This window comes from Pseudopodoces humilis, chromosome 20 (genome assembly GCF_049639895.1).
Source record: "Pseudopodoces humilis isolate 2021_Gansu_Grassland_sample_001 chromosome 20, ASM4963989v1, whole genome shotgun sequence".
Lineage (NCBI taxonomy): Eukaryota > Metazoa > Chordata > Aves > Passeriformes > Paridae > Pseudopodoces > Pseudopodoces humilis.
This window is the reverse complement of record NC_142219.1, coordinates 10601730-10626879: the sequence shown is the minus strand read 5'-3', so window position 1 is coordinate 10626879 and position 25150 is coordinate 10601730. Positions and strand designations below refer to the sequence as shown.

At 44.7% G+C, this 25150-nt stretch overlaps 2 protein-coding genes across 10 annotated transcripts; one reads left to right on the top strand and one right to left on the bottom strand.

The window, feature by feature from the left end:
• Nucleotides 1-359: 359 nt before the first annotated feature.
• On the top strand, nucleotides 360-24745 carry C20H12orf43 (chromosome 20 C12orf43 homolog). Of its 7 annotated transcripts, XR_015774241.1 has the most exons (11): nucleotides 360-829; nucleotides 1218-1267; nucleotides 1522-1619; nucleotides 2220-2293; nucleotides 2607-2697; nucleotides 3089-3810; nucleotides 15524-15696; nucleotides 21228-21319; nucleotides 21981-22170; nucleotides 24304-24409; nucleotides 24659-24745. XR_015774241.1 is itself a non-coding variant. In XM_088065120.1 (6 exons), exons 1-6 carry the CDS (start codon nucleotides 556-558, stop codon nucleotides 3432-3434), a joined length of 933 nt encoding a protein of 310 aa, XP_087921246.1. In that variant the 5' UTR covers nucleotides 360-555; the 3' UTR covers nucleotides 3435-4631. The 7 variants fall into 7 exon arrangements, 1 of the variants encoding a protein (XP_087921246.1); XR_015774242.1 differs by lacking the exons at nucleotides 24304-24409; nucleotides 24659-24745 and adding an exon at nucleotides 22769-23124; XR_015774244.1 differs by lacking the exons at nucleotides 24304-24409; nucleotides 24659-24745 and having other exon boundaries at nucleotides 1218-1266; nucleotides 1536-1619; nucleotides 21981-23124.
• On the bottom strand, nucleotides 3279-20005 carry HNF1A (HNF1 homeobox A). Of its 3 annotated transcripts, none has more exons than XR_015774238.1 (10): nucleotides 19265-20005; nucleotides 12211-12717; nucleotides 11682-11920; nucleotides 10762-10919; nucleotides 9186-9387; nucleotides 7754-7945; nucleotides 7376-7497; nucleotides 6941-7082; nucleotides 5689-6349; nucleotides 3279-3402 (listed from the first exon to the last, which is right to left on the bottom strand). XR_015774238.1 is itself a non-coding variant. In XM_005524442.3 (10 exons), exons 1-10 carry the CDS (start codon nucleotides 19597-19599, stop codon nucleotides 6222-6224), a joined length of 1905 nt encoding a protein of 634 aa, XP_005524499.1. In that variant the 5' UTR covers nucleotides 19600-20004; the 3' UTR covers nucleotides 4857-6221. The 3 variants fall into 3 exon arrangements, 2 of the variants coding, with proteins under 2 accessions (XP_087921240.1, XP_005524499.1); XM_005524442.3 differs by lacking the exon at nucleotides 3279-3402 and having other exon boundaries at nucleotides 4857-6349; nucleotides 12211-12397; nucleotides 12518-12717; nucleotides 19265-20004; XM_088065114.1 differs by lacking the exon at nucleotides 3279-3402 and having other exon boundaries at nucleotides 4855-6349.
• Nucleotides 24746-25150: the final 405 nt, after the last annotated feature.

The window sequence follows — 25150 nt, the reverse complement described above, 5'->3', positions numbered from 1 at the left end:
ATGGGTGATTCCTAAACCAAGGTCTTCCACTAAAGAAGTTGAGTTTTATGAGGCAATAGTGAAGAAATTAAGGGAAGCTTGTGCCAAGGGAGCCAATTGGAGAGAGCCCAAGGATATTGTCAGCGGCCTGAGACTGCACAGCTCTAGTGTGAAGGCTGGAATGTGCAAGCCAGGAAATGTCCAGCAGAATAAAAACAGTTCTACAGAGTCCTGCTGCTTTCAGGAGCACATAGGCTTGGCAAAACCCACGGCAAAATGGTTATCCAGAAGCCCACCTGGAATCACCAAACACGTTGTTGTATATGTAGTGCATAACGCGATAGTGCTGATGGCGTGAGGAGCACACAAAGCAGTCCTACCTGCAGGAACACTGAAAATCTCTAACAAAGCAGTTCTCTTAATTTTCAATCAGTCAGCAAAGCAGCAGGGTTGGGCACAGCTTCTCCATTCAAGCGAAAATCTGTCATGTCAGTGTAGTATCTGATTAGGAAGTTACCAGGGCCCCGAGGACATGAACCGTATCCTCCAGAAGCTGATTAAAACAGGAATGAGTTTATGAAATTCGGGTATGGGGAGCCTTGTCAAACTACAGCTCCCGGCGTGCTCTGCGGCTGGACTACAGCTTCCGGCATGCGCCGCGGCCGTACCACAGCGCCCAGCGTGTCCCGCGCTTGCAAGATGGCGGCGCCCAAGGGCGGCTCGGGCCCGGACAGCGATACCGGCTCGGACTCGGACTCGGACAGCGGCGGTGAAGCGGCCGCGCGGTTCCGGGAAGCTGCCTGGGACTGCACCGCGCAGGAGGCGGCGGCGCGGGCGGAGCCGCGCGGCGGTGAGGGACGGCGGACAGGCTGGGCTCTGCTCCCCCTCTGCGGCGTGCCCTCCTCTCTCTTCCCCGCCCCGCCGCTCCGGTCCGGCCCCCTCAGCAGCTCCTCCTGACCCGCGGGGATTCCTCCCTGCAGTGGTGCCGGTGCCAGAGCTGAAGGGGGCTCTGCCTGGTCCTCCCGAGGCCATCTCCGGCCTCCAGCCGGGCCCAGAGCCCCTTCCCGGCAACCCTGGCCTGGGGGAAGTTTCCCTTTCCCCTCATAACTGTTCTCACCCGAAGGTGGGCCAGCGCTGTCCTTCAGACATTATTCTTTATTTCCTAACATGGGTCTGATGGAGGTAAAAGAGATCCTGGCCGCAGGTCTCCAAATGTGCCTTTGCTACTTTCTTTTCAGGGGGCTTTAGAAAGGACCGGTTGCAGCTTAAAGATCAGCCAAGCCTGAGGTATTTTTGCTTCTGGTTTCAGATTTAATGTTTTCCCTGAAGAAAAAAAGAATGTGTAATATCTGTGCTGCTTCTACTTTGTACCTTGTGATACTTCATACTGAAAGGGCCAATTCTGTTTGGGGAATTAGTCCAACCATAATCTGAAATAATGCTTAAATCTGAACAGACTAATATGTTTTTAAGGGTTTGGGTGAGGAGGGACAGATGTTATTAGCCTCGAAAGAAATAATCCTTGTTCTTATTTCAAACGGGCGTGAGGCAATCAGCCGTGAGGAGGGTGACAATGAGCTCCAAACGACTCCAGAGTTCAGAGCACACGTTGCAAAGAAACTGGGATCCATGCTAGACAGGTACTGGCATGCAAGGCTAGGAAAGTTTATTCTGTGGGTCAGTTACACTGAAGCGCTTGTTCGCTAAAGCCAGGAAGTTCAATGTCTTAAGTACAAGGTTCCAGTATTCTGGGACCTAACCTTGCTGATGTGCTGTGCCCATCTGGTTAAAACTCTCTGTGCAGCACTGCTTGTCTCCATTTGCCTCTGTGGTGAGCATCTTGTGGGGAGAAAAGAGAATTTGGGTGCCTTAGCACTTCCATCATGTAAAAGCTGGCAGAAGAATCTTTGATTTGTTCTTGCAACCTAAACCAATATCTGGTTCAGGGTTGTGCTGGCAGAATGCCTGGTACTGAGCTGCCACTCTCCATCTATTGTTAAATAGAACAGTTTCTGGAGAACTGTTCAGAGCTGGCTTTAGAAACACAGTTTCTAAACTATTCTTGTGACTTGCACTACTGAGGAGAGAAGGCCTGGTCTGCTCTGGAAACAGGGAGCTGAGGCAAACTAACAAAAAAAGATATATGCAACATCTCCCTCTAGTCTTGTTTCCCAGAAATACCCAACTTTAGCTCAGTTTGCACAAACCTGTCTAAGATCTGACTGGGATTTTCTGTTTAGCTTCATCACTGTCTTCAAGGACCCATCAGGACCATCACAGACTTTGGTGGTACAGTCTGACTCTGAGGATGATGGTGAGTTCCAGTCTCAGCCATTGTGGCTGTTTTGTGACTGTTAGCTGCTGACAGGTGGGATGGATCCTGTCCATCACCAGCTGTACATCCAACTTTTAACATTTGCACTAAAAGAATTTCTGTTGGTGTCTGTGAGGGCTGTTACTTTGCAGCTCTGACCTCTGTGCTGAAAGTCCTCCCCCACAGTCCCAAATAATTGCTGTCACGCACTGTGGGGATACAGTAACAGTGCTGTATCTTCCAGGAAAACAGCAGTTGATTGTTTCCACCTCTGTTTTATATTCTACCTAAATCCCCCCTTTCCATACTTCAGGTTTTCGCCTCTTCTCTTCCTCTGTCCCTGGAGACTGTGGGAAACCGGAGCCTTGCCCTGCAGCAAGGAGGAGGAGGCCAGTTAGCTCCAGGTGAGGTGCTGGAAGCTGCTTTGCTCCTCAGGTACTGTTGCATCCCACATTTTAGAGGCAGCTGGGACTCCCACAAGGGAATAGGAAGCTGAAGAGCTTGAGAAGTGTGTATTTATGACTTTTATATTTGACTAGACCAGAATTTTGTTCTTATTTAGTGCTGGGGAAATAGAAATGTTTGTGGGAGATTTTCTTTTCCTCCTGGTATGGAGGGGAAAAGAACACATTGGCTTTCAGACTGGTTAAATGCAAACTGTAGGTGTGGGAGTCCCAGAGCCACTGGGACCTGTTTATCATGTGTTCTCATCTCAGATTACTCTGCTGTCCAAGTTTTGGGTGAATTCAAGGCAGAAGTGCAATTCAACTTCCTTCCCTCTTGTTACTTTTCCAGTGACTCAGACAGTGACCAAGAGTGGCAAAGGTACCGGGAGGCTGCCGTGTCACCTGCGGATATTCTGAAGCAAAGTGCTTTTCCTGCATTGTCCCAGGGTTCCAGCCAGGATCAGAATCAGAGTTATGTAGAGCCCAACCAGAAAAAAAAAAAAAAGAAGAAGAAAACTGGGAGACAGAACAATATTCAAGAGAAAATAATAGACCCAGCAGAGTGTGACCAGATCTGCAAAGATTTGCCTCAGTTGGTGTCTGCAAATGGCCAACAGGAGAGACAGGACAGCAATCACAGAGAGAACTCTGTGCTGCCAGGAGCTGTGAAGAAGAAAAAGAAGAAAAAAGAATGATGATTTTGCTCTACAAACGGCAGGTGGTTGTGATGGGTGAGGGAAACTGAAAGAAAACCTAACAACAAGATTTGCTGCAGATGAGGGAAAATTAATTGGCAGAGCTTCTGCTCTAAAAGCTCAGTGGCCTGAGAGACTAATTAAGTGACTTCCTGTGCTACTGGCATCCCCAAGGAAGGGAACATTGTTCTCCTCACACAGCAGCAGTCTGTGCTGCTGCTTATGCAGGCCCAATCTAAAAGTATTAAATACTGTGCCAGACTTGCATGGCAGAGGGATATGATCATAGCTGCATTCCTCCTGGTCTGTTCTTCATATCATGAAACTCTTCTGGAGAAAGTATATGATGAATTGAATTTGGTTTACATGGCAACAGGTGATCAACTGCTTTTTCTCTTTGCTTCTTTGTAGACTACTGAGAATAGCTCCAGCTCGTGGGAGACTCATTTATCAAAAGCATCCTGTCAGAAATCAGGGCCCCTTATTTTTTCCCAGCGATCATCATAGCAATCTGTTGTTGAAACCTGCTGTGTTACTAATCCCTCTGCAATCTGCACCTCTCCAGGGCCCCTGCACATAAACAATGTGTGGTGAGCTGATTTCAGGGTTGGTGTAAATGCATCCTACTGTTCCAGTTGTGTCCACTGAAAATTTTTTTTCATGTATAGGGTTTTTTTTTATGGCATCTGTTGTTATTAAATTTTACTACACTCTTGGACCTACTTAATTTGATAGGTTTTGTACAACAGTGACTTTCTTGTTGTATTCAGATTCTCTCCAGCAGAGATAGAGGTGGCTTAGGATGGCTTTTTTGTTGCTGGGTGATCGACGCTATGGAATTGCTACAGGAAGGACTTAAGCCTGATTTAAAAACCACATTTCAGTTCTTGTTTGAGCTGGTTAATGACTTTTGTCTCTCTGAAATACTGTGAGGTTTGGTAGTTTTCAGTATGACTCTTTGTCTGTTTATTCTTCACTTCCAGTCTTTCAGGAAATCAGCTGTTACTGATAAATACTCTACTTCTGTTTTTAAGATTCCTGGTTTTCAGTAAATCCAATTTACTGGCCCAATTCAGAAGATCAGAAAGCCAGATTAGAGAAACCAAAAGAGTGAAGTATAGCTCTTTGAGCATGGGAAATTGTTATAAGATTCTTGCTGGTTTTTAGTCAAGAAAACACAGCTGGCGTCCAAAAATAGAAAAGCTAAGTAGAAAATTGGCTTGTAACCTAACAGAATGTGCCAGCAGAAGTTTTTTGTGTTACGTGCAGTTAAAACTTCAGTGTACTGGATTTTAAACCTGGGCTTTCAAATGCATGGTGGCCCAAACATTTCCTCTTGATTTATTTTGGGTTTATTTTTATGCTAACTGGAAAATAGATATATTTGCAACTGATGTACATGGGAAATCAGGAAACAATTCTAGGATGAAATTCCTCAGAGAATCTAGTTACTGAAACTGTTGATAGTATCTAGAGGAAGCTCTTATCAATGAAACTTTTCACAGACATCAGCCATTTTGACATTCCCAGGTATGATAACTGAAGAGTTCACTGTTGGGCTTTTTCAATTCTCCCAGTCTCAAGGTTTTTCATCCATTTCACAGTTGAGAGAGAAGCTCAGTTTCAGTCATAGACAAAAACCTGTTAGTTGGGGTTGTTTTCATGTCTGGCTAATGACATATCAGTGATGTGGATGTTGAGAGTAAATAGAGAGGAATAATTAGAAGAGGAATTACAGAAGTAGATCCTTGGGACTAAAACCCTTCACTTAGTGCAAGCAAGACTCTTAGACCCTAGGGTAGTTATTTGCATACCAAGAACTACAAATGAAGCTTACATGGAAGCTGAGAATGAGCCATGTTCTGTAAAATTAATCCAGGCTGAGTGTTAATAGAGAAAACTGAAGGAACCTCTACTCTTTGTGGAGCATGGGAACCTCTCAGGTGCTGGGCAGTGTCAGGGACCAGTGGGGAATGCCATCCTGCAAATAATTTAGCAGATAGCTAAATTATATAGCAGATTATTCATAGCAGATGAGATGAGAATTCACAGGGTTAATGCAGAGAACTGGAATCTCCTTGCAGTTGTTAAACTTTAATTTCTGCATTTAAAACAAAGCAGAGCTATATCAAAAACAACCAAGCCATTTCCACTAGGATAGCATGATTTTAGAGCAGGTCGTTTTTCACTGAGAATGTTTGGTATTTTGGTAGTTAATTAAGGGTTTGGAGCTTGTTGGTGACCCCATACTCACAGGTTTGTGCCAAGCCATTCTCAAATCTGTTTCTTGGTTGTTCTTGTTGCAAAGTCAGAAACTTCCAGGGTGCTGTTATTTATTCTAGTTCCTGTTGGTGCTTCCTTGCAGCAAAGGAGGAGAGTGTTTAAAGGTGGTCCCTTCTTTGGCAGCTCAGCTTTGCACTTTCCCACATGATTTAGTCTGGTGTTGGCAGGTTTGTGCAGGCCCAGCTTGATGAAAGTACAGCTGAATGAAAGTCCCATCCACGTCCTGGCAGCGTTTGGATTCCTTCTTGGGCAGCCACAAAAGGATGTCTGGCCATTCTGAGCTGGCTCAGAATGTGGTGTAGGTTTGATGTTTTGGGAGAGGGGGGTACAGTGGAGTTTAGCAGTTCCAGCATCATCTTTCCATGTTTTCTGTCTTGAGCCTGAGACATTTTCTCTCCTGAAGGCAGCTGAGAAGGGGCTTGTGTGCGGCTGTAGTGGCAAACACGGCTGGAGTCGCACCTGGCAGGTTGGTGGTGGCAGTCACTCAGGAGCTACTTGTGGTGGTTACTGGGTGGAAGATGCCATCTGTGTGGAGATGAAGGTCTCAATGACGTTGTGAGTGGATGGCAGCAGCTGGCTGTGGCTGTTGGTGGAGTCGGAGCTTTGGTACAGCACCAGGCTGCTGGAGGACACTGCCAAAGGTACAGGCAGAAAGAAGTCAGTTGCAGATTCTCATCAGTCCCCTAATTGCGTGTGCACACCCCCCACTTCCAGCATGGCTGTACTCTCCTGGCTTAGGGGCAGAGCTGCTTTTCTGTGTGTTTTGTGTGCTGCTGAATAGCTGGCTTGGGTCCACAGCCAGCCTGAAAACATTGAGGGCAGCAATCTCTAGAGTGTTCAGTTCTAGGAATTCCAGTTGATGTCCCAGTTCTCCTCTTAGAACTGGGATGACCTAATTGGAGCCTTCACAAGAGAGTCTTGGGCTTCTCAGCCCTGAAAATTGCCCACAGAACTGGGTACTCATTGATACTGATTTTGTTGATATTTTTCAAGGTATTTTCCTTTCTAGATTCTGAAGGGACCAATTTCCACAGTCTGGCCTTACATGGACTCTGCTCTGAATCTTCATTGTATTGACTTTTCAAACCCCTCAGGACACTGACAGAGCCAATTCAGGGAATTGTGAACCCAAATTACCAGTTTGTAATTGTATTTTACAGTGTTGGCAAGAAAAACTAGGCAATACATGGCTTAACAGCCACAAGAGTGGCTGCTGCTCTTACCAGCAGGGCTCGAGGTGAGGCGTGGGGCTGGCTGAAGGTGCTGGATGGTTGTGTCTTGGTTCTGTAGATGGATTGTTGGTGCCTGTGACACTGGTGTGTGCATCCCAGACTCAGTGTGAGTCTCCGAGTCAGGTGTGAATGCCTAAAGAAAAGAGAGTTAATAGTGCCTGGCTTCTATATCCCTTCTAACAGCTGTGAGAGAAGCACTGAGCAGGGGCAGTTTCTGGGGAGATGAAATCCTCCTTGGTGATGCAGTGAAGAACTTGCTCTAGTGCCCCCAGTACTGCAGCTGGTACCAGCAAGGCCAGGAGATAAAAAAGAGGCTTCTGCTGGGATGGCATAGACACACCCAAAACCTCTTTGACATGCAAGGGGCTGTCTGCAGACTGGTGCAGCTCTCAGGAGGGGGAACAAAGGCTGAATAAAGGCTGTTACCTGTTTAGTTGGTGTCAGGTTGGTCAGGGCGCTGAGATTGGCTGTGTCTGTTATCACCATGGTTTGTGGTAAGAGGCCTGTGTGCGTGTATTGAGTCACTTCAGATTTGGGACCGTAGAGAGCTGTATATGAAAGAAAACAACATCATGTGGATGCTGGAGCTCTGGCTGAGTTGTTCTCCTCATGCAATGGGACCTGCTGTCTGTCTCCAGAATGCTGGGAGTGGAGGGACAGGGAGATAAATGCAATAGAAAAATAATTTCATAATTAGAGCGACAATAACAGAGGAGAAAAACAGAGAGCTGTAAGCTCAAGGCAAATGCTCCAGAACAGTGTCTTTATTTTTGTTTACTTAAGCAAATGAGCTCAAGTTCTTACCATGAGGGTTCTGTATCTGAGCCATGGTAGCCATGAAGGGGCTCTGGTTGATGTGGCTCTGGACTTGCTGCATGAGGGGTTGCTGGTAGGATGGGTGCAGTTGCTGGGAGAACTGGACAGGCTGCAGGGTAGTGAGGCTGCTCCCCATGCTGTTTATTACAGGAACACTCTGGGGCTGGGTTGAGGCCAGGCCTGGAAAATAAGGATTGATGCCAGTGGTGTCCCACACTGCAGGAGGAGAGTGGCTGCTCTGCAACAGGGACATCTGAAACAGCCATTGTGGCAGCCTGTCACTGCAGGGTTTTTCCAGATCCTGCTTTTCAGGTGTTCTTTTGGTTGTCTGTGATTAAGAAGAGATTTCATGCCTGTGAGAGCAAAGTGGAAATGTCCAAAAACTGCATAAACCCACCTCTGATTTCCAGGGCTTGTCCTTGTCTACATCCTTGTGTACCAGTATAGCCCCTTTTCAAGTTTAGTGATCAGCAAGGGAGGCCTTGCTCAAAAATAAATTCAGAGCATCACCTCAGTGCCCAGTTAATTTACTCTTTTTGTTTTATGAAGCTGTTGGCAACAGAGACAACTAGGCTGTAGCTGTCCAGCCACGTGGAATGGAGTTTCAACTCTTTTTGCTAGGGCTGCCAAATTAAGGAATTTGAATCAGTGAGAGAGGTAGAAGGTTTCACACATTACTGCCCATTTCCCACAGCTGTCCAGACCCTGTTCCTGTAAATCAGCAGGTCTCCCCAGCACTCCAGTTTTATCTTTTTTTTGTTTGCACAGAATTCAAATCCATATCATAATCTTGGGAAGAAGTGAAAATTAGTTCACAGCTGTCACCATGGAACAAAACAAGACATCTTTTTTCCTGGGAAGAAAGTAAGAGAAGAGTATACATTTTATTTTCCTTTCTCTAATGAGATGCACTTTGGCAGTAGACTAGTTTTGGAATGAAAAGAAATCTCATAAAAGTCCAGAAAAGCTGTCAAAGTGAAAAATACAAAAAAATAGTAATTACTGCTGTGGATTCCAAAGGCATATGCTGCTCTTTGCAGGAAGTGGAATGGGATGTTTTGTCTTTCAAACACTATAAACATGTTTCAATTTTCATTATTTTAAGGCAGTATTATACTTATATTTGGAAAGATGAAGAGCAGCAAACCAAAACATTGGCATAGAAATAGATTGTAAAAGTCTCTTACTCTTAAAACGTGGGTTTTGTGTGTAACTTAATTCTAATATGAATGAGGAACATCTGTCCTTAATCCCACTGGTACTTGCCAAGAGTGCTGCTGATCTTTGGTGACAATTTCTTCAGGTTTGTATCGCTGCCAGCTTAGTGATAAGGCTGTGAAAAGGGGGCAGGTAATGGTAACAACGAGAGGAAGCTCTTCCTGCAGGTGCTGGAAGCAGAGTCACTGCAGCCACTACTCACCGATCACCAGGGTGGAGGCTCCCGTGTTGGTGAAGGCGGGTGTCAGGGACGGGGTCTCGCCGGCCCCAATTGCCATGACCCCCGGCAGAGATGCCATGATCAGGTTCTGGGTCTGCTGGCTCAGCGTGTGTGGGCTTTGCTCTAGGCTGTGCAGGGCAGTCAGGGTGCTGACAGGAGGGAGAGTTCCACCAGGAGCTGATACCTGTGCGATAGGAGAACCCTGAACGTACTGCCTGCAGCAGGCGAATCTGTGATAAACACCTTTCTTCCTGCTCTTCCCCCTTGCTAACTGGAAAGGCTTCACATATCCTTGTCTGCAGTTTCTGTGTGCTCATTGATTAACTAGCACAGGTCAGCTGTTGACATACTAAGAGTAAATCCCTGCTGGTTTAGTTCTTCCAAGTTTAAGAAATTGTAAGAATGTGATTAAGCTCACTGCATTCTCTGTAGGAAAAGATCATCTATTTCATAGCTGAGGGCAGAAGGTGAAGTTCAGAGAAATTAAGAGGCTCATGTAACTTTCAGCACAGAATCCAGGAGTTCCTCTTTCTTTTAGAGATCTGTAGTCATAATCTTGTTGAAGAGCAAAAAAGCATTCTAATAATTTGGCTGATAGAGAAAGCTAAGTGCCTTATATTATACTTCTCTCTCCCCTCAGACAAAAAGCTGTAAGGAAGCTTTAGTAAGAATATGCACCAAGAGATTAAACACTGGGACAAACCACCTTGATATCAGTTCTAGAAGACAGACATAGAAGATTTTCAGGACCTTGTGAAAGACTAATTTTCTTCAGCAAGAGACCAGAAAGCCAGCAAAGTGAGTGACTGATGAGATTTAAATCATACTTATTTTTAGCAACCTTAACTTTGCCTCTGGCCAGCCTGTGCTAATGCAGACTTCTGCTGACTGTTTCTCTGAAAGCAAGGGAACGTGTGCAGACTGAAAATGATCAGTCATGTAGTTCTGGTGCTTCTTTGTAATGATGGGGGAAAAGATCTGGTCAGATCTTTCAGATGGTCTCTGAAGGAAATTGGCTTTGAGGAGGCAATCTATCCAGTACATGTCTGCATCCAGGCTGTTTGGCTTCATTTTTACAGGTAAGATAGATGTAAGTATGGGTCTGTGTTCTGGTAACCCCACTGGTCTGAGCAACTCTCTTGAGATGGGTAGAGTCCAAATTAGAGTTAGAGATGAGATGAGAATCTCTTTGTGGAAAGGAAGAGAGAATAGGGTTTCCTGGGAAGAAGGAAATCTTGCCATACCTTGAGTGCTGTGTTTCCAGAACAGACTGTTTTAATTGCTCATAAGGAAATGTCTTCATGCTCTAATACCTGCCCTCACCACAGTCTGTGGATCTCGGGACTATTGATCTTACATGGTCAGTGCAAAGTGACTCTAATGTAACATACAGTTATATAAGATGTTATGTAACGATATGTTACATATGACTATGTAACATAAGAAGGTGGGCTTAAGAACATTCTAGAAAAAAATACCCATGAATAGTTCATATTATGAGCACAGGCAGATGGTCTGACATCTTCCAGTCAGCAGAACCGAAGCACCCATCACTTACCAGCTTAGTGTCTGTGCTCAGCAGGTTCTGGCTGGGCTCCAGTCCAGGGGGCGAAACCTGATGCAGGATGGTTTGGGTGGTCACCATGGAGCTGTTCCCATGGTGGTTGCTGCTGGAGGATTCTGCCTCGCTGGCGGGCTGCTGGTTGTACCTCACTCCTGCATCACAACAGGAGGGAAACTGGTTGTCACAAGTGAGAAACTGAGTAACTTAGGCAGGCATTAAATTCAGTTTCCTTTGCAGGCACTTGTCACCAGATACTTGGGCAGATACTTCATGGTCAGTAGGGGAACTAGAAGAACAGGCACTCACACCTTGCCCTGACTTTTCCCTGTAATTTGGTGTAGCTGCTCCCTCAGACACTGCCTGGCTGTGAGTGCTGTGGGGAGCAGGAAACCACCCCTCTGGATGTGGCTGCAGAGAGGAGTGTTGGTGAGATCATCTCTTCCCAGAGCAAGGGAACCCCCCAGCTCTGGCCTGTGAAGCTGAAAAAGCTGTGCTCTTTTTGGGTGGAGAATGACCTTTCCTCATGCCTAAAACCTCTGTCACAGAGTCTGATGGGGCTGGCATTGAAAGGAGTAAAGTGCACACTTAAAGGGCATGGAGCTGACTTCTGATGGGCAGTGATGACTCCTGGAACAGGAAGTTTGGGGTTGATGCCTGCCAACTGGGGGGCCTCACAGTAAGTGAGAAGCTCTGGCTGTGGGTTTTGTTACTGAATTTTATCTCCCTTGACATTCTAGCCACTCTCTTCACCCAGAAACATGGTCTCTTTGTCACCTTTGCTCTTCCCTTGTAGCAAATCTGCTTTTTCTATCTGTAGATCCATTTCCTAAAGGGTTGGACTTGGGAAAGAGTTCGGATGACTGAGTTTGGGGAGGTTCACCCCTCTTTCAGATCTCCCTCTGGTTGTTTCTTACCGTGAACTTTGCTGGGTGAGAGAGCAGGTGGTGGCTGGAGGGAGGAAGAGCTGTGGGGAGTTAGAGGAGGGGCAGAGGTGGGCTGTGGTCCGCTGAAGGTGTCCATGGCCAGCTTGTGCCGGAAAGCCTCCTCCTTCCTGCGATTGGCAAACCAGTTGTAAACCCTGACCTCTGTCACCAGGTTTGAGCCCAGTCCCTGGGCCTGAGATGGGGAAACACCTCTCTGAATACACTCTGCCCTGTTGGGAAAAACACAAGAAGAGCCTTGCTGAGCTGGGCTTAGTCAGAGACACAGAGTAAGTGCACACCAGAATGTGGCTGTGGTCTGGCACACTCTGTGGAAGGGTCCTGCAAGACCTGGGGCATTGAGTTCTGTGGACAAGGAATGATCAGTTGTGGCATTTAATTTAAGTGTGGCTGGTGTCAGCAGTGCCACCCAGTGCTGTACCTTTGTCCTGCCTTCCAGCGGCCCCAGCAAACCCCAAGAGTGCTGTGCCCCTCTTCCTCAAAGACACACAGCCAGCCTTACCTGTTGCACTCTTCCACCAGTGCCTCCCTCTCTTCTTTGCTGGGGTTTTTCTGCCTCTCGTAGGCTTGGAACAGGATCTGTTGTGAGGCAGGACCCCACTTAAAGCGGTTTCTTCTTCCCTTCTTGGTGGGCAGGTCATCTCCCATGGGCTCGTCTGTCAGTATACCCTGGCCAGCGTGTGTGAATTCTGCAAGCGCAAAGGGGTAAGGGAATTTTTTCCTTGAAAATAATAAGGAGTAATGACGAGCAAGGGAGAGCAGAAGCCATTGTGAAACTGAGACAGGGGAGCAGTTGTCGCCACACTTACGCTGGGCCACCTCTCGCTGTTTCCGGACGTACCAGGTGTACAGGGCTGCCCGTTTTTGGGTCTTCATGGGAGTGCCCTTGTTGAGGTGTTGCGAGAGGTGGGATTGGTTCAGACCTGTGGTGTCCACCACCTCACGCTGAGGGATGTTGTGCTGCTGGAGGTAAGACTTCACCATCTTTGCTACTCGCCAGGGATCCTCTCTGGAAGGAAAAGAAAACATTTCTCAGGGGAGAGAGATCAAACACCTGCTCTCAGCAGACCTGGATTTCAAGGAGGTGCAGTAGTAGCTCCTGAGGGGCACTTGTCAATCATCACCATCACATTTGGTCAGGCCAGGGGGGAAAGCTGCTCCTCGATGTGCTTCCTTGCTCAGCTTTGACTCTGTGTGCAGGGTAAAACTATGTGACATTGGAAATACAGTGCAAAAGGTATAGCAATGGCTTCCTCTGAACTGCTGTCTGTACATACTTAGGGCTGCCCTTAGGAGGAGACTTTGCTTACCAGGGGAATTTCCTTCTCTCTTCCCTTTCCCTACATAACTTCTCTATCCCCCTCTCATTAAAGCAGATGGGGCAGATGTACTGGGTTTTCCAAGACAGATTGATTGTGATACTAGACTGAAGTTGACTCATGCCCTGATTCTGGTCCAGGCTGTGTTGCCTGCAATGATTCAGCAAATGGAAACAGGCTGTCATTATACTGTGACATGACAGCTCTTTATGCATATGTATATGACAAATCATCCAGAATTATGTTCTTACACATCTGCTACGTGTTACTCAAACACATGGGTTCACACCTAGATCTACTCAGAGCTTCCAAATGCAATATAGACCTAAAGGCAAATCACTTATTCCTCCTATTGCTGCCCTCCTTTGGGTAACAGCCGAGGGAATAGAACTATTTGAGACCTGCTCACAGAATTTGAGGAACAGTTTGGGATTTTATAATTAACGTGATCCTCTGGGTTTTATTATCTCCAGTTAGAATATCCATTAAGGTTCTTGAGGAAAATAGAAAAAACATGACTGTGACTTTATGTGTATTGATTTCACCACAGCTGAAAGTCACAGTAGAAATAAAGATGCAAAACTCATCAGTCTAAATCCAAACAGTGCCAGAGCATTTCTGCAGAATAGCTCCTGGCTCACTTTGAACAAGAGCATCCTTCTGTGTGAAATGTCTGGAGGAAATGGTTTGCAGTGCTGTAGGAAGACATTGGTGTCACATTCAACACCAGCATCAAAGGAGCAGTGGGGAGAAAAAAAGGTACCTGGGATGGTGCAGAAACTGTCACAAGAGCACACATGTCTGAGCAACAGGCAGCAACTGTGCTGTTCATGGCTTTGTTGACTCAGGAGGTTGCTGGAGGCTGCACAGTGATAAGGAGGACAAAGTCCACACCTGTTCTCTCAGTACAAACACCCTTATCTCTGTTCCCCTGCAGCCCCTCTCCCAGGGGCTGTAGTAGTCCAAGACTGCTCCACAGCAGTTAAAGTGTGACACAAATGGTGTCAGTTACAGCTTTTTGAAGAACCTGCTTAAAATAGAACATTTGTTTCTCTTTTACATTGGAGCACTTGCCATAGAGGCTTCTGGTTTTTAGCATCTTCCCTTAACTATCTTTGTCTTTCAAAAGCCTCATATTGAGCTGAATTTAAGAAAGCTTTTCTTTCCTCATGTTTGGGTGGGTTTTTTATTGTTGTTTGTTTGTTTTTTGTTTTGTTTTTTCTCCTGCTGCCTAAACCAGTCTTCTGCCTTTGTACTTGTGATAGTCTGGCCAGCACCTGCACCCTGTGTTCATTGTCCAAGTCCCTGTGAGAGGAGAAAAGACTCTGACTGGGAAGCTGTCCTCTTTGATTTGTGTTCTGGCTGGGAAGAGGAAAGGCTGTGTTGCCACTGATGAAGCCTCTGTTATGTATTAGTTCCTTTCTGCAGCCCAGTTGAGCCAGTTTTGTCTCCCCTGTTGAGATAAATAAACCAGGAATCTCTTCTCACAGTGGTTAAAGACTTGTGGGTTTTGTCTTCTTTTGACATGGCAGGGAGCTTTGTGATGCAAAATAGTGCAGGGAATCTTAGTACAGTGTGGTTTCCTAGGACAGCTGTATGAAATCCTGGCTACTCTGTACATTGTCGAAGGCCAGTCTGCAAAACCAGTGCAGCAAGTCCTTTAGGCCCAAGGCTACACCACAGTCCAAGTGATGACAGTCTGGCCAGCTGAACCCTTGCTCAAATACACAGTTCCATCTGCAGAGCCACCATCACAGGCTAAGACATCAGAAGTTGAAACCTTTTCTCTTTCACTGGCTATGAGACTATCATTGACTCAAAGGGAAGGATTTCACTCTAAGCTGAGTTGTCCTGCTTGTTGCAGTCAAATCTCAATTGTTTCAGTGAGTCAGAACTACACAAATGGGTCTGCCTTGCCAAGCTCTCCTTCCCTATCTCCAAGACTGTTTTCTGCCTTTTAGTTTCCCTTTTTCCTCAGATGCAAACTGTCTCCCCAAGGTCTTGTTCTCCAGGGTCTAATCTGTCTCCTAGTTATAGCTTTTACTTCCTTCTTCTGAAGTCTTGTTCTCCTGCTCTCAGTTGCTTATTGCAATGTGAGCATAGCCCTTCTCCATGACTCATCCCCACCACAGGGGCCAGGGTCTTCTCTCCATGTCAGCTTCCCATTTTCTTAGTTCTGAGGTCACTTTTTAAGGGCGTTTTCACCTCCCTTTTGTTACCTGAACAATAAGTAACCCAGGTAGTTAGTTATAAACTCAAAGGGAACAAGAGGCTGGTTGATAATTTATAGCAACATCTCAAATTTAAATGGAAAGTAAATATCAAGTTGTTAGCATTAAAGAAAACCCATTCCAGAGAGCTGGAGATGTAACGTTCAGGGGACCTTCTCCCTCCTTCACTCTTCCTGACTTTATTTTTCCTTTGTTCTTTTCTTTCTTCTCCTCTTCCTTTTTCTCTCTCTCTCTCTCTCCCCTTCTTTTCTGTCCTGATTCTCAGGTGGGAGAAGCCTTTATTTCCCTGAGGTGGGTTCTGAATTGCTGCTTTGGACCAGACCCTGCTCAAGCAGAGGTTCAGAGCTGTGAAGTGCTCAGGACCATTCCCCGGCCCTTTCCTCTGGAGCTGCTTCACAACCCAGAGCCCAGCCTGGAGCCGGGCTGGGCAGAGGGAAGGTAAGACCATCCATCCTGGCAGTGTTCCTTTCTGTTGAACTTGGCCTGGTTTGCCTCATCTTGGTTTATATGTGGAAATGAAAGGGGTGTGGCAGCTTCATCTCCAGATTCCCCAGCTAGAGCCATTCTAAGCAGGGGGAAAGACTGGACCTTTGTCATTATATATCTTTGTTTTCTTTTTTCCTCTTGGAAAACATGCTTTTATCCCTGCCTCCAGGGGAAATCTATTGCTTATCTCAATTTCTCTCTTTCCTCATGGAATTTCACCCCTTGCCCTACAGGTGGATTGTTGCTATACCTCTCTCCACTTGCTTTGCCTGCAGTAGTATGATCCCTTCCCCCAAGGTAGCCTCCTTCTTGCTTTATATTCTAGGAATATCTGGGAGTTTCTCCACACAGCTCTACCTCCCTACTGAGTCATTTATTTCTTATCATAGATGCAATTTGTTTTCTGTGTGGATTGATATGGAAAGAATGTTTTTATTCAAACTGTAAATCTACGGGAGATGAATGAGACATATGAAAGGACAAAATGAAATGATGCTAATTCCCCCCTAGAGAAACCTTTATCTGAACTGCTTTTAGCATGTTTTCTCTGTAGGGACAAAATCTAATCAACACCCATGGGTGCACCCAGCCCTGTGGGTGTATCTTCTCTGTTCTACTCAGCTTTGACCAGAATTTTTCAAACTGGTTTCAACTTCAGTGATCCTGTGAAGACATAGTTGGTCTCTTGATGCTGTCAATTTTTTCTCTTTCCAGCTCCTGGAAAGCCTAATAATGGATACTTTTCTTGATTCTACTTTATAAAGCAATGGCTTTATAAGCAATGTCTGCAGTTACCACAAAGCTGCCCACAAGTCAATCTCTCTGTTAAAATTGGGTCTGCAGACCAGGAATTGTTAATAATGCCCAACAAGGCTTCTGTTTAAAGGGAGAACTGCCTCCATCTGGTTTTTGCATTTGAAACCCTTGTGTAGATGCTGAAATAGTTTTGCAAGCATCGACCTTTTTCTGGGAATCCCTGGGCATGGAGATTCTTGCCTGCCTTTCTTTTATCTATTGCTGGAAGTAATTGCTACCACAGACTAATCTGCCCTGCTTTACAATACTTATAATACTATTTTAAGGGACATTACTTTTAGGCATCTATTAATGGAAAGGCTTGATCTCAAAACCAAAATACGTTTATTAGTATATAACAACTTCTTAGGGTATTATCAATCCCTGATACTGATTCAGATGCTTTGAACAGATTTTTAGACACACTGTTGATTTGATGAGAAATTTGAAATATGTCAATGCAGGCTTCCTACTATTTTCATTTTAACTTGATTAATTTTGATCTATTATAGACCTCCATAATTGTACTTGTAATTTTTTTCTGAAACTGAGGCTTCTGGTGTCTTCATACTGTCCTCAACAGCAGAAGTGAATTGCTCTATCCTGTAGTGGGGGAGGCTGTGACAGAAATCTCTGATGTTTCAGAGTAAAGCCTTTGTAATTAAGAGCCAGTGTGAGGCTTAGGAGATCCCTGTCCTTGCCCAGTCTCCTCTGTGCTGTCTCAGGGGTTTAGGTAGGTCCTAGAATTCGTCTGTACCTCAGTTTCTATTTGTGAAATGGAAATGCTGCCCAGCAGACTGACTGTTCATCAGAAAGTGTTCATGTCACAGGTTTGGAAGAGAGGTAAGACTTGTGGTGAGACTGGTAAGCACAGGGAAGACTGGCAGCAAGATCCTAGAAAGGCAGGGAGGATCAGAAACCAAAAATGGTGCTGCAGTGAGGGTGACAGGAAGGAATTCCCTCCATCCATGTGTCTGTTCTTAGCAGATGTCACTTCAGTCCTGCTTCACCCACTCATTGGAGAAAAAGGGACAAAGCCAGAGGGGCCTTCCTCAAGTTCCACACCTTCCTTTCTGGAGAGATACTTGATAAACCATCAAAAGTTAATGATCAAAAAGCTTATCAGGGTCTTTTCATCTATAAATTTATAAGACAAAAGAGAAATAATAAAGCCATTGGATAATTAGTAACTAGCCAGGGCCCGCCCGGTGCCACTGGGCTCAAACTGCCCCAAGACCTGTACGCAGACTCAGGAAGATGAGAAGGAGACAAGGATGAGGGGAAGAAAAAGAGTGGGAGGCAGAGAGAGAATCAGCCAAGGAAACAACAAAATGGGAGGAATAGCAGAAGCAGCAATAGTGAGGAGAGAAGAGAAACAGGTAAAAAGAATCTGAAAGATGTAAAGGAAGTAGAGAAAAAGATGCAGAAGAGCTGGAAGTGCAGAAGAAATGAGACCTACTGGGCCAGGAAGAAGACTGAATTACTGGGAATGTTTCCCCACCCAGGTAAGAGCAGATCCAGTGAATTTTCCTCTCTTAGGTTCTGCACAATCATCACTCCCAATCTGCCAACAAGCTTTCTTTTCAGTATTTAGAGTGAATGCTAACTCTTGTCATGCTCTTTTCTTAGCTCTGGCCTTTTGTGGTGGGATTTGATATTTTCTTTATATTTTCTGTTGATTTCCTTTGCTTGTGAAAGAGAGTGATTAGAAAGCCTGAGAAATTCCGTAGCTGGATTTTTAGTGAAGATTTTAGGAGCAGGATGTTGCTGCCCCTCTGTCTTCTATCAGCTTGTCATTTCAAACTAGCCCCAAAACAGGCAAGAATCTGTTGTGATAGATGGTAGGATGGGCCTAATCCTTGCTTGGACAAACCTCATGGGTCTCCCATGGGGATTGTATCCCAGTAAGAATCCCAAGTGGGAAACTGAGTGAATGTTTCTCTGAGTCTGTTGTGAGCCTTATTGGTTCAGGGTACATTCCCTGTCTTTTGATCTCAAAAATGCTTATAGGCAAAGGCAAATGTGTGTGGCAGCAAACCCTGGAACTGTTGCTGTGTATGTATTTTGTAACTGTGACAGTTCTACAGATGGTAGAAGCTCAGTGTTCTGTCCAGGTTTTAACCTCAGCTTGTGTTTGGTGTGTGCTTTTTACAAGAAAAATCCCCACCAAAGTCGGGGAACTTCACACTCAGAAGAACAACAAGGTCTCTTGATTTGCTTTGGCCAATAATCTATAGCGAACCCCAGTGAAAATAACAATATCATTCTCCTTAACTACAGCAGGGAAATGTTACAACTTCACTGTGTCATTTATACAAATACAGCACCAGCTCAGTGTGACCAGGGTTTTGGTTTTTTTTTTTCTTTCCTGATAACTGAAACTGTGAATTGTATTAAAAATTTAAATTCTAAACCCTAACATTCAGTCAAAGAGATGAGAGTTACACAGGCCTTGGACTATTCTGAAGCCTGATGCTGTAAGCATGTCAAATACATAATCAGGCTCCATAGCTTCCTTCATGCATTTTAAGTGAGGTAAAAGGAAAATCTGAGCATTTATAAAGTATTTGGGGGTGTTTGGAGGCTGCTAGTCCTGTCATGGATGAAGACTGTGCAGCTAGATCAATTGTGAATACTAGGGACACTGAGGAGAAGGGGAAAGGAAAAGATAGTTAGAGGGAGAGCGCAAGAAAACGGCAAAGAGGAACAGTAAATCTGTCCTTACTGTAATAGTCTTTCCACCACAGCCTTCTGGTGAGCAGCCTCCTCAGGGCTCAAGTTTTCCAGCTCCTTCATTATTGGAGGGGTAAATTCCTCTCCGTCATCTGAGGTTTCATCTTCTGATACCCTGGACTCCCCCATTCCGTTGGGGAGGTTGGGGATGTCGGGACAGGGCTCCCCTTTTTCAGTCTGGAGGGCATTGATAGCGCGCTGGCTTTCGCTCTGGAGCCCGTAGGGTTCCACTTCACTCAGTGCCTTGATCAAGGTCTCCTTGGTCAGCCCCGACTCCAGCAGTGCTTCCAGCAGCTCCACTTGGAGATGAGTCAGCTTCGAGACCATGGTCTTCAGCCTGGTGTCTCTTGTTTGAATTTCAGGTTATCCTGCTTCCAGCTTCCCTACACCATGTTCCTGAGGTAACACGCCCGACTGTCAGGAGAGTGGGCACAGCACAGCCTCCCGCCTTTACACCCCCCCAAAAAAACAAAATACAAAATTGAGCCACTTCAGACCCCCCACGACTGTCCTGAGCCAGTGCTGATAAAGGGACCCTTGGCTATCTGTTTACATTGGAGCAAATGTAAATTCTCCAAGGTTCATATTTATCTGTGTGCTTTAGCAAGTTACTGAACTTTGGACTTCAGCACTGCCGCAGCAGTTCACAAAGTGCAGAGGGAGAGAAAGCAGGGGGAGGGGGAAAGGCAGGGGGAAGCAGGAGAAAGAAGGAGAAGAAAATGAAAGGATAAAAAATCCGCGGCATGGAAAAGTAAGTATGGAAAGAAAACTAGGAAGATGGGGATGCAGAAGCATGGCTTACTTCTGGTTCTGTTAGTTTTGGACAAGGAAGAAGGTGGAGTACCCAGAAGGAAGAGCTGTGCTTGGCTGCCCACGGTTCAGGACAAGGTGCTGCTGTTGGAATATCACAGAACCTGCTCAGAGCTCTGGCAGTGGTGAAGTACAGCCAGTGTTAGGCCCTGCCAAAGGCTTTGGGCTGACAGAAAGCCACACTGGCAGCTGCAGTGGCCTTTGTGCAACCCCCAGCAGAGGGCGAGGCGACTACTGGCTTTATGTGAACATTCCCAAGCCTTGCAGCTTGTGTTCTGGGGCTCCAGCTGGTTTCTGTGGCAGAGCATCAAAACTTGAGTGGCTTCTTCAATTCTGGCTTTGGCTTGCTGGGGATCTTGATGTGCAAATACTAGTAGTACCTCCATTTTACCTTGCCATGTTTATTGCTCAGCTATGAGCAGGAGCAGTGTTTCCACTAATTTGGGGGATTGCAGGGCTTGCTTCTGTGAGCTTGTGATTCATGTATTTGATAAAGGATAGCCTTGGGTGCTGGGTCATGCTCAAAATCCCTACTCTATCATCAACTGCCTTGCTGCTTCTGATGAGTGCTCTGGGCAAGCTTGTGGTGTCCCTTTATCATCCGCCTCGATCCCTTCTTGATACCAGCCCTGCTCTGAGGTTCTGCTCCCACCTGTTGGGTGATTTCCTAAAACATGATCCTTGGCTTGGCTGGAATTGCTTAAAACGGCTCTCCAGGGATCTGTATCACTAAACTGTCCTTTCTGATCTGAAATTATATGAATGAATCTATCTACTTTGAGTAGCTGAATTAGGGAGTAACTTGATGTGCACCTGTGGACTCGATGCACGAGTGTCTCATGCGAGTGATTCCTTGGAGGATGTAAAGCTGTTGTCTCAATGGAAGCTTGCCAAGGGCAGCTGCCTGTGTCTGTACACTCCCATCAAGCCTGAGCTAAACGGAGCCTGCTAGGGCTGTCCCCAGACTGGGCAGTGTCCCAAGACAGTGCTGCAGAGGACCTTGGTCCCTGTTTTCCCTTGTGGGCACCGCTGGCCAAGCTCTCCAGGCTCCTGAGTCAGCAGCTGCAGGACAGAGTTCCTGCAGAGGGACCCTTCTCCCTCCAGGCACCGGGCGGGGCTGTGTTAACTCTTGCCTTTTATTTCAGATCTGCTCTGTGCCCAGCGCACCACGTCCCCTCCCTGCAGGGCGTTAACAGAGCGCTGATGGATACGGACGACTTTGTGTGGCTAAAAACAAGTAAGATTTCCGAGTCCATGTAAAAACATTTATTGTAAGAAATTTTCTTGTGAACATTAATGTAAAAAATACAACTTCAGCTTCTAAAGATTTTTTTGGGGTCATACTCTTATAAAGAGTTGTGCTGGTTTTGCACTTGTCACAAGAGCATTTAAAGAATGATGAGCATTTTTTGGCATTTTATCATCAGTGTGTTGATACAATTTCTATGCATTTTATTTGCTATTACAGTTTTCCTTTATTCCTGCCTCTCAGGTAGACATGACAATGTTACTGGCAATTTTCAATTGTAATTACAGTATCCAGCCATGACACACAGTTTCTGCATGATATGTCCTTATAATTCAAGGATTTTGGAAAGGGACACACCAGATTGTGGAGCAATATGTGACAGAGGGGATGCTGTCATTCTGTGTTACTTATTTCTGCCTCTCTTTGGCATGGTGATCTCTTTTACATAAACCAAGGTGGAAAATACTACCACTGTTCTTGTTAAAAAAGACTTTCCATAAACCTGTTGAATATTTGAGGGGCAATGGGGACACAGATTAAGTTTAAACAAAGAACAGCAATATTTGTCAATGGAAGCTGTAAAGAGAATAAAGCATAGCAACAAATTATGTCTATATGATGTGGTTTCAAGGATTCCTTATCCACACAGAAGTTCTGATGCTGCTGCTTCTGCTTGCCTTGAAGACCTTCAGCTGTAGAAGTTTCTTTTGAACTTTGAAGTCTATAAAACGAGAAATGCACATCTGTTTGTCTGATGGGACCTCCCTGAATGCTACAACTGGATGCCATGTGGAGAATACTTAGCTGAACAAGGAAACATTTAAAATACCAACAAGGAGGTAAATATTCTCTGTCACTTTATCCTGAAGAGCTTTTTCCCTTGGTCTATCAGAATTGTCCATTTTAAACTATAGGAGCCTGGACAATTAGCAAAAAAAGCAAATAAACTTACCCACTTTCATCATTCCATTAATTGGAACCTGTCAGACTGTGCCAGTGAATGGCTCAGCCCCACTGAGTATCTCAGATTCCTCAGTGCAGGAAAGCTAGTGAGCTTTTCAGTGTTTCTTAAATGTTAAAAATAGCTAGTGGTCAGACTGAAAGGGATTCCTGTTGTGAATTAGCCAGCATCCCTATTTTATAGCCTGGCATTAAGGATTGCAATATTATATTTCTTAGATTATTACAAGTGCAGTTGTGAGGTGATGAAAGAATAGCAGAGGTCAAGGATGGAAGTTAGATTAAAGTTCTATTGGAGGAAGAGCTCAGTTGCAGAGTGCCATAATCAGACAATTCTCCTGTAGCTGAATTGTACTCAGGGATTGTGCCTTGAGGATGAATATTTGAAATAAGGGGACTTGGGTTTCCTATACACATTTTTTATCTATTACAACTGCTTACTATATGTTAATTTCCTTAATTGTAACCATTTCCCAGGCCATGACTTGATTCTCAAGTCACTCTGATTAATATAATCTTGGTCATTGTAACATGGAAAGCTTAAAGTTTGAAGACACCAAGAGATACCTGCTTGTTTTTCTCACATTTGTGGTATTTGGTTTTGTATTAACTGTTCCAAAGTAATCTCTTCTCCCCTGTATCAAATAAAGTGAGCAAATTACTTAAACTGAAAACACTGCATGAAAGTATGAATGGGTACACAATAGGAGTGTTATTCTGATTTTACATGTACTGGTCTGTATTCTGCTTATTGCACTGGAGCAAACCCACAGTAAGGGACAGCAGAGTCCTGTGAACAGCAGGGCTGTGGAAAGCAGAATAGACTCCCAAAGCCTGACTCCTGTATCAACTCCATTTTTACCTCTAATGTTTTAATTTACTGAATTATATCTATTATGAAGTGTACATGATGAAAAATACAGTAATTTGCTGGTACAAAGCCAGTGTAATGTGGCTTCAAGGAGCATACAGAGAAGAAAAAAAGCCTACTTATATTTATGATAAAAGTCCTACTAGTGGGAACCCATAGAATTCCCTGAATAGTGTGGCAAAATTGCCACTGGCAAATGAAACACGGGGAAATGGTTCTTTTAATAATTCTTTACCATTTTACTGTTCTTCCTGCTGCGACTGCTAAATGCTTTACTGGCCTGAATGACATTAACATAATCCTCTCCTTGAAATGTGAGAGCTATTATGGTAATGTTCACCCCTATTTCTATTACTGGGGGGGAAAAAGCTATATGAGTACCAAAACTGATTATTTGTGCATTGGGAGCTTAGTCCCAAATGGCACACAGGAGCGTGAAAAATCTGAGATAATTGTCATTTATACCTTGTTTTCATAGGGTTGGATTTCAGCTATTTGTGCAAACCCCGAGTATCTCAGTGGGGAAGGACTTGCTTGAATACATGGTTTTAATGTTTCCAATATATACCCATTTAGGTTCTAATGTAGTAGTCTTTGGTGTAAATGTGTGATTATAATTGAAAAATGTGATTTTACCAAGAAGGAAGCTGGGCTTTTCACCAGTGGGCTGGGCTGGATGCAGAGCTTGGAGTTGTGATCTGGTAAATCCATGGGGCAGAATGGGTTTAAATTACAGACTTGCTCTACACATTTCTCTACCTGTATGTGGAAACAGGACTGTGTCCTCCTTCCCAGTAATCTGTCATTTTCTCTCTCCACTTATTCCTTGTTATTACCATCAGGCTGAGGTTAAGATTGGTAGCAGCTCTGCAGCTGGGTTATGGAGGAGTTTCCCACTAGGTGGTAGTGAAGAGAATCGTGTCACACATGGTCAGTGCACGTTTTAATTAGGTTTATAAAGGGGAATCCCACAAGGATCTTACAATCAGATAGCCTAGTGTACCTCCCAGCTGTACAGTCAGAAGCAGATCTTTTGATTTTTGGGGGTTTTTTCCTTCCTTTTCTGCTCATATCCATGCTATTTGTTCCTTCCTAAACAAAGCAGGGTTGACAACTATACCTGTCATGTCCTTTCCTGAAGGGTGAAGTGTCTACATGAAGCTCTTCTGGTTCTCTCCACCTCCATTACAGCAGAATCAAGACATGGTTAGCTAAATGTCATCTGCTGACATTTAAACAACTTAGAGGTGAGGACTCTTTGTAGCCAGTACTTTCATCTGATTTTTCTCTACCCCACTTGCCTCTGGGAGCTGCCCTTCCAAATATAAAAATAATTTAAAAAATGGTTTTGTTTGCTGCTAGTTCTGAAATACCATGACAGGTTTAAGTAAAGCATCAGTCTACATCAAAGGTTCCAGGCAGAACAGGTATTTTGGGAGGACTTTGTAATGTCAGAGTAAACTGTCACTGAAATTCAGACTAAAGCTCTCTTGTAGGTCCGAAGAAAGACTGTACAAAAGATATGCTGAGAAAATTATCTGAGGAATGCAAGCAGTGCTCCAGTTTGCAGTGAGAGCAGATGCTGGGTCTGCAAGGAGGAATAAATTTCTCCTGTGAAATCATCCCAACGCTATCCTGTAATGATAGAGCAAGCTTGCAAAATCATTTAATAGTCTAGGCACAAAGCCTGAGATACTGGAAAGAAATTATACTTTAATTGCTCATCAGCTATAAATCATTTGTGCCAAATTAATGTGCTGGAAATTTTTGCAAGACTGAGAAACTGGAAGCTATTTCAATATGAACACAAAGCAGTGATATTGTTTCATAGATACTAATATCAGTTTTACATCCTTATTCTCAGCAAAAAAAAAATAAAATAGGAAAGGCTGTTTAGTAGCAAGACAAGGCTGAAGCCCTGATTTATCCTTCCCCACATTGATTTAAAAGGACTGAGGTTCTTTTTCCTTCTTAATTTTACTCCATTA

Excerpts from the sequence above, each read along its gene's own strand:
- C20H12orf43 (XM_088065120.1), top strand. The coding sequence starts at position 556 with ATGAAATTCGGGTATGGGGAGCCTTGTCAAACTACAGCTCCCGGCGTG. Across the intron at positions 830-1,217 it reads GCGGGCGGAGCCGCGCGGCG|GGGGCTTTAGAAAGGACCGG; the intron begins GTGAGGGACGGC and ends CTTTCTTTTCAG. Across the intron at positions 2,294-2,606 it reads GTCTGACTCTGAGGATGATG|GTTTTCGCCTCTTCTCTTCC; the intron begins GTGAGTTCCAGT and ends TCCATACTTCAG.
- HNF1A (XM_088065114.1), bottom strand. The coding sequence starts at position 19,599 with ATGGTCTCGAAGCTGACTCATCTCCAAGTGGAGCTGCTGGAAGCACTG. Across the intron at positions 11,921-12,210 it reads CTGGTGGAAGAGTGCAACAG|GGCAGAGTGTATTCAGAGAG; the intron begins GTAAGGCTGGCT and ends TTTTCCCAACAG. Across the intron at positions 6,350-6,940 it reads CCTCACCTCGAGCCCTGCTG|TGTCCTCCAGCAGCCTGGTG; the intron begins GTAAGAGCAGCA and ends TACCTTTGGCAG.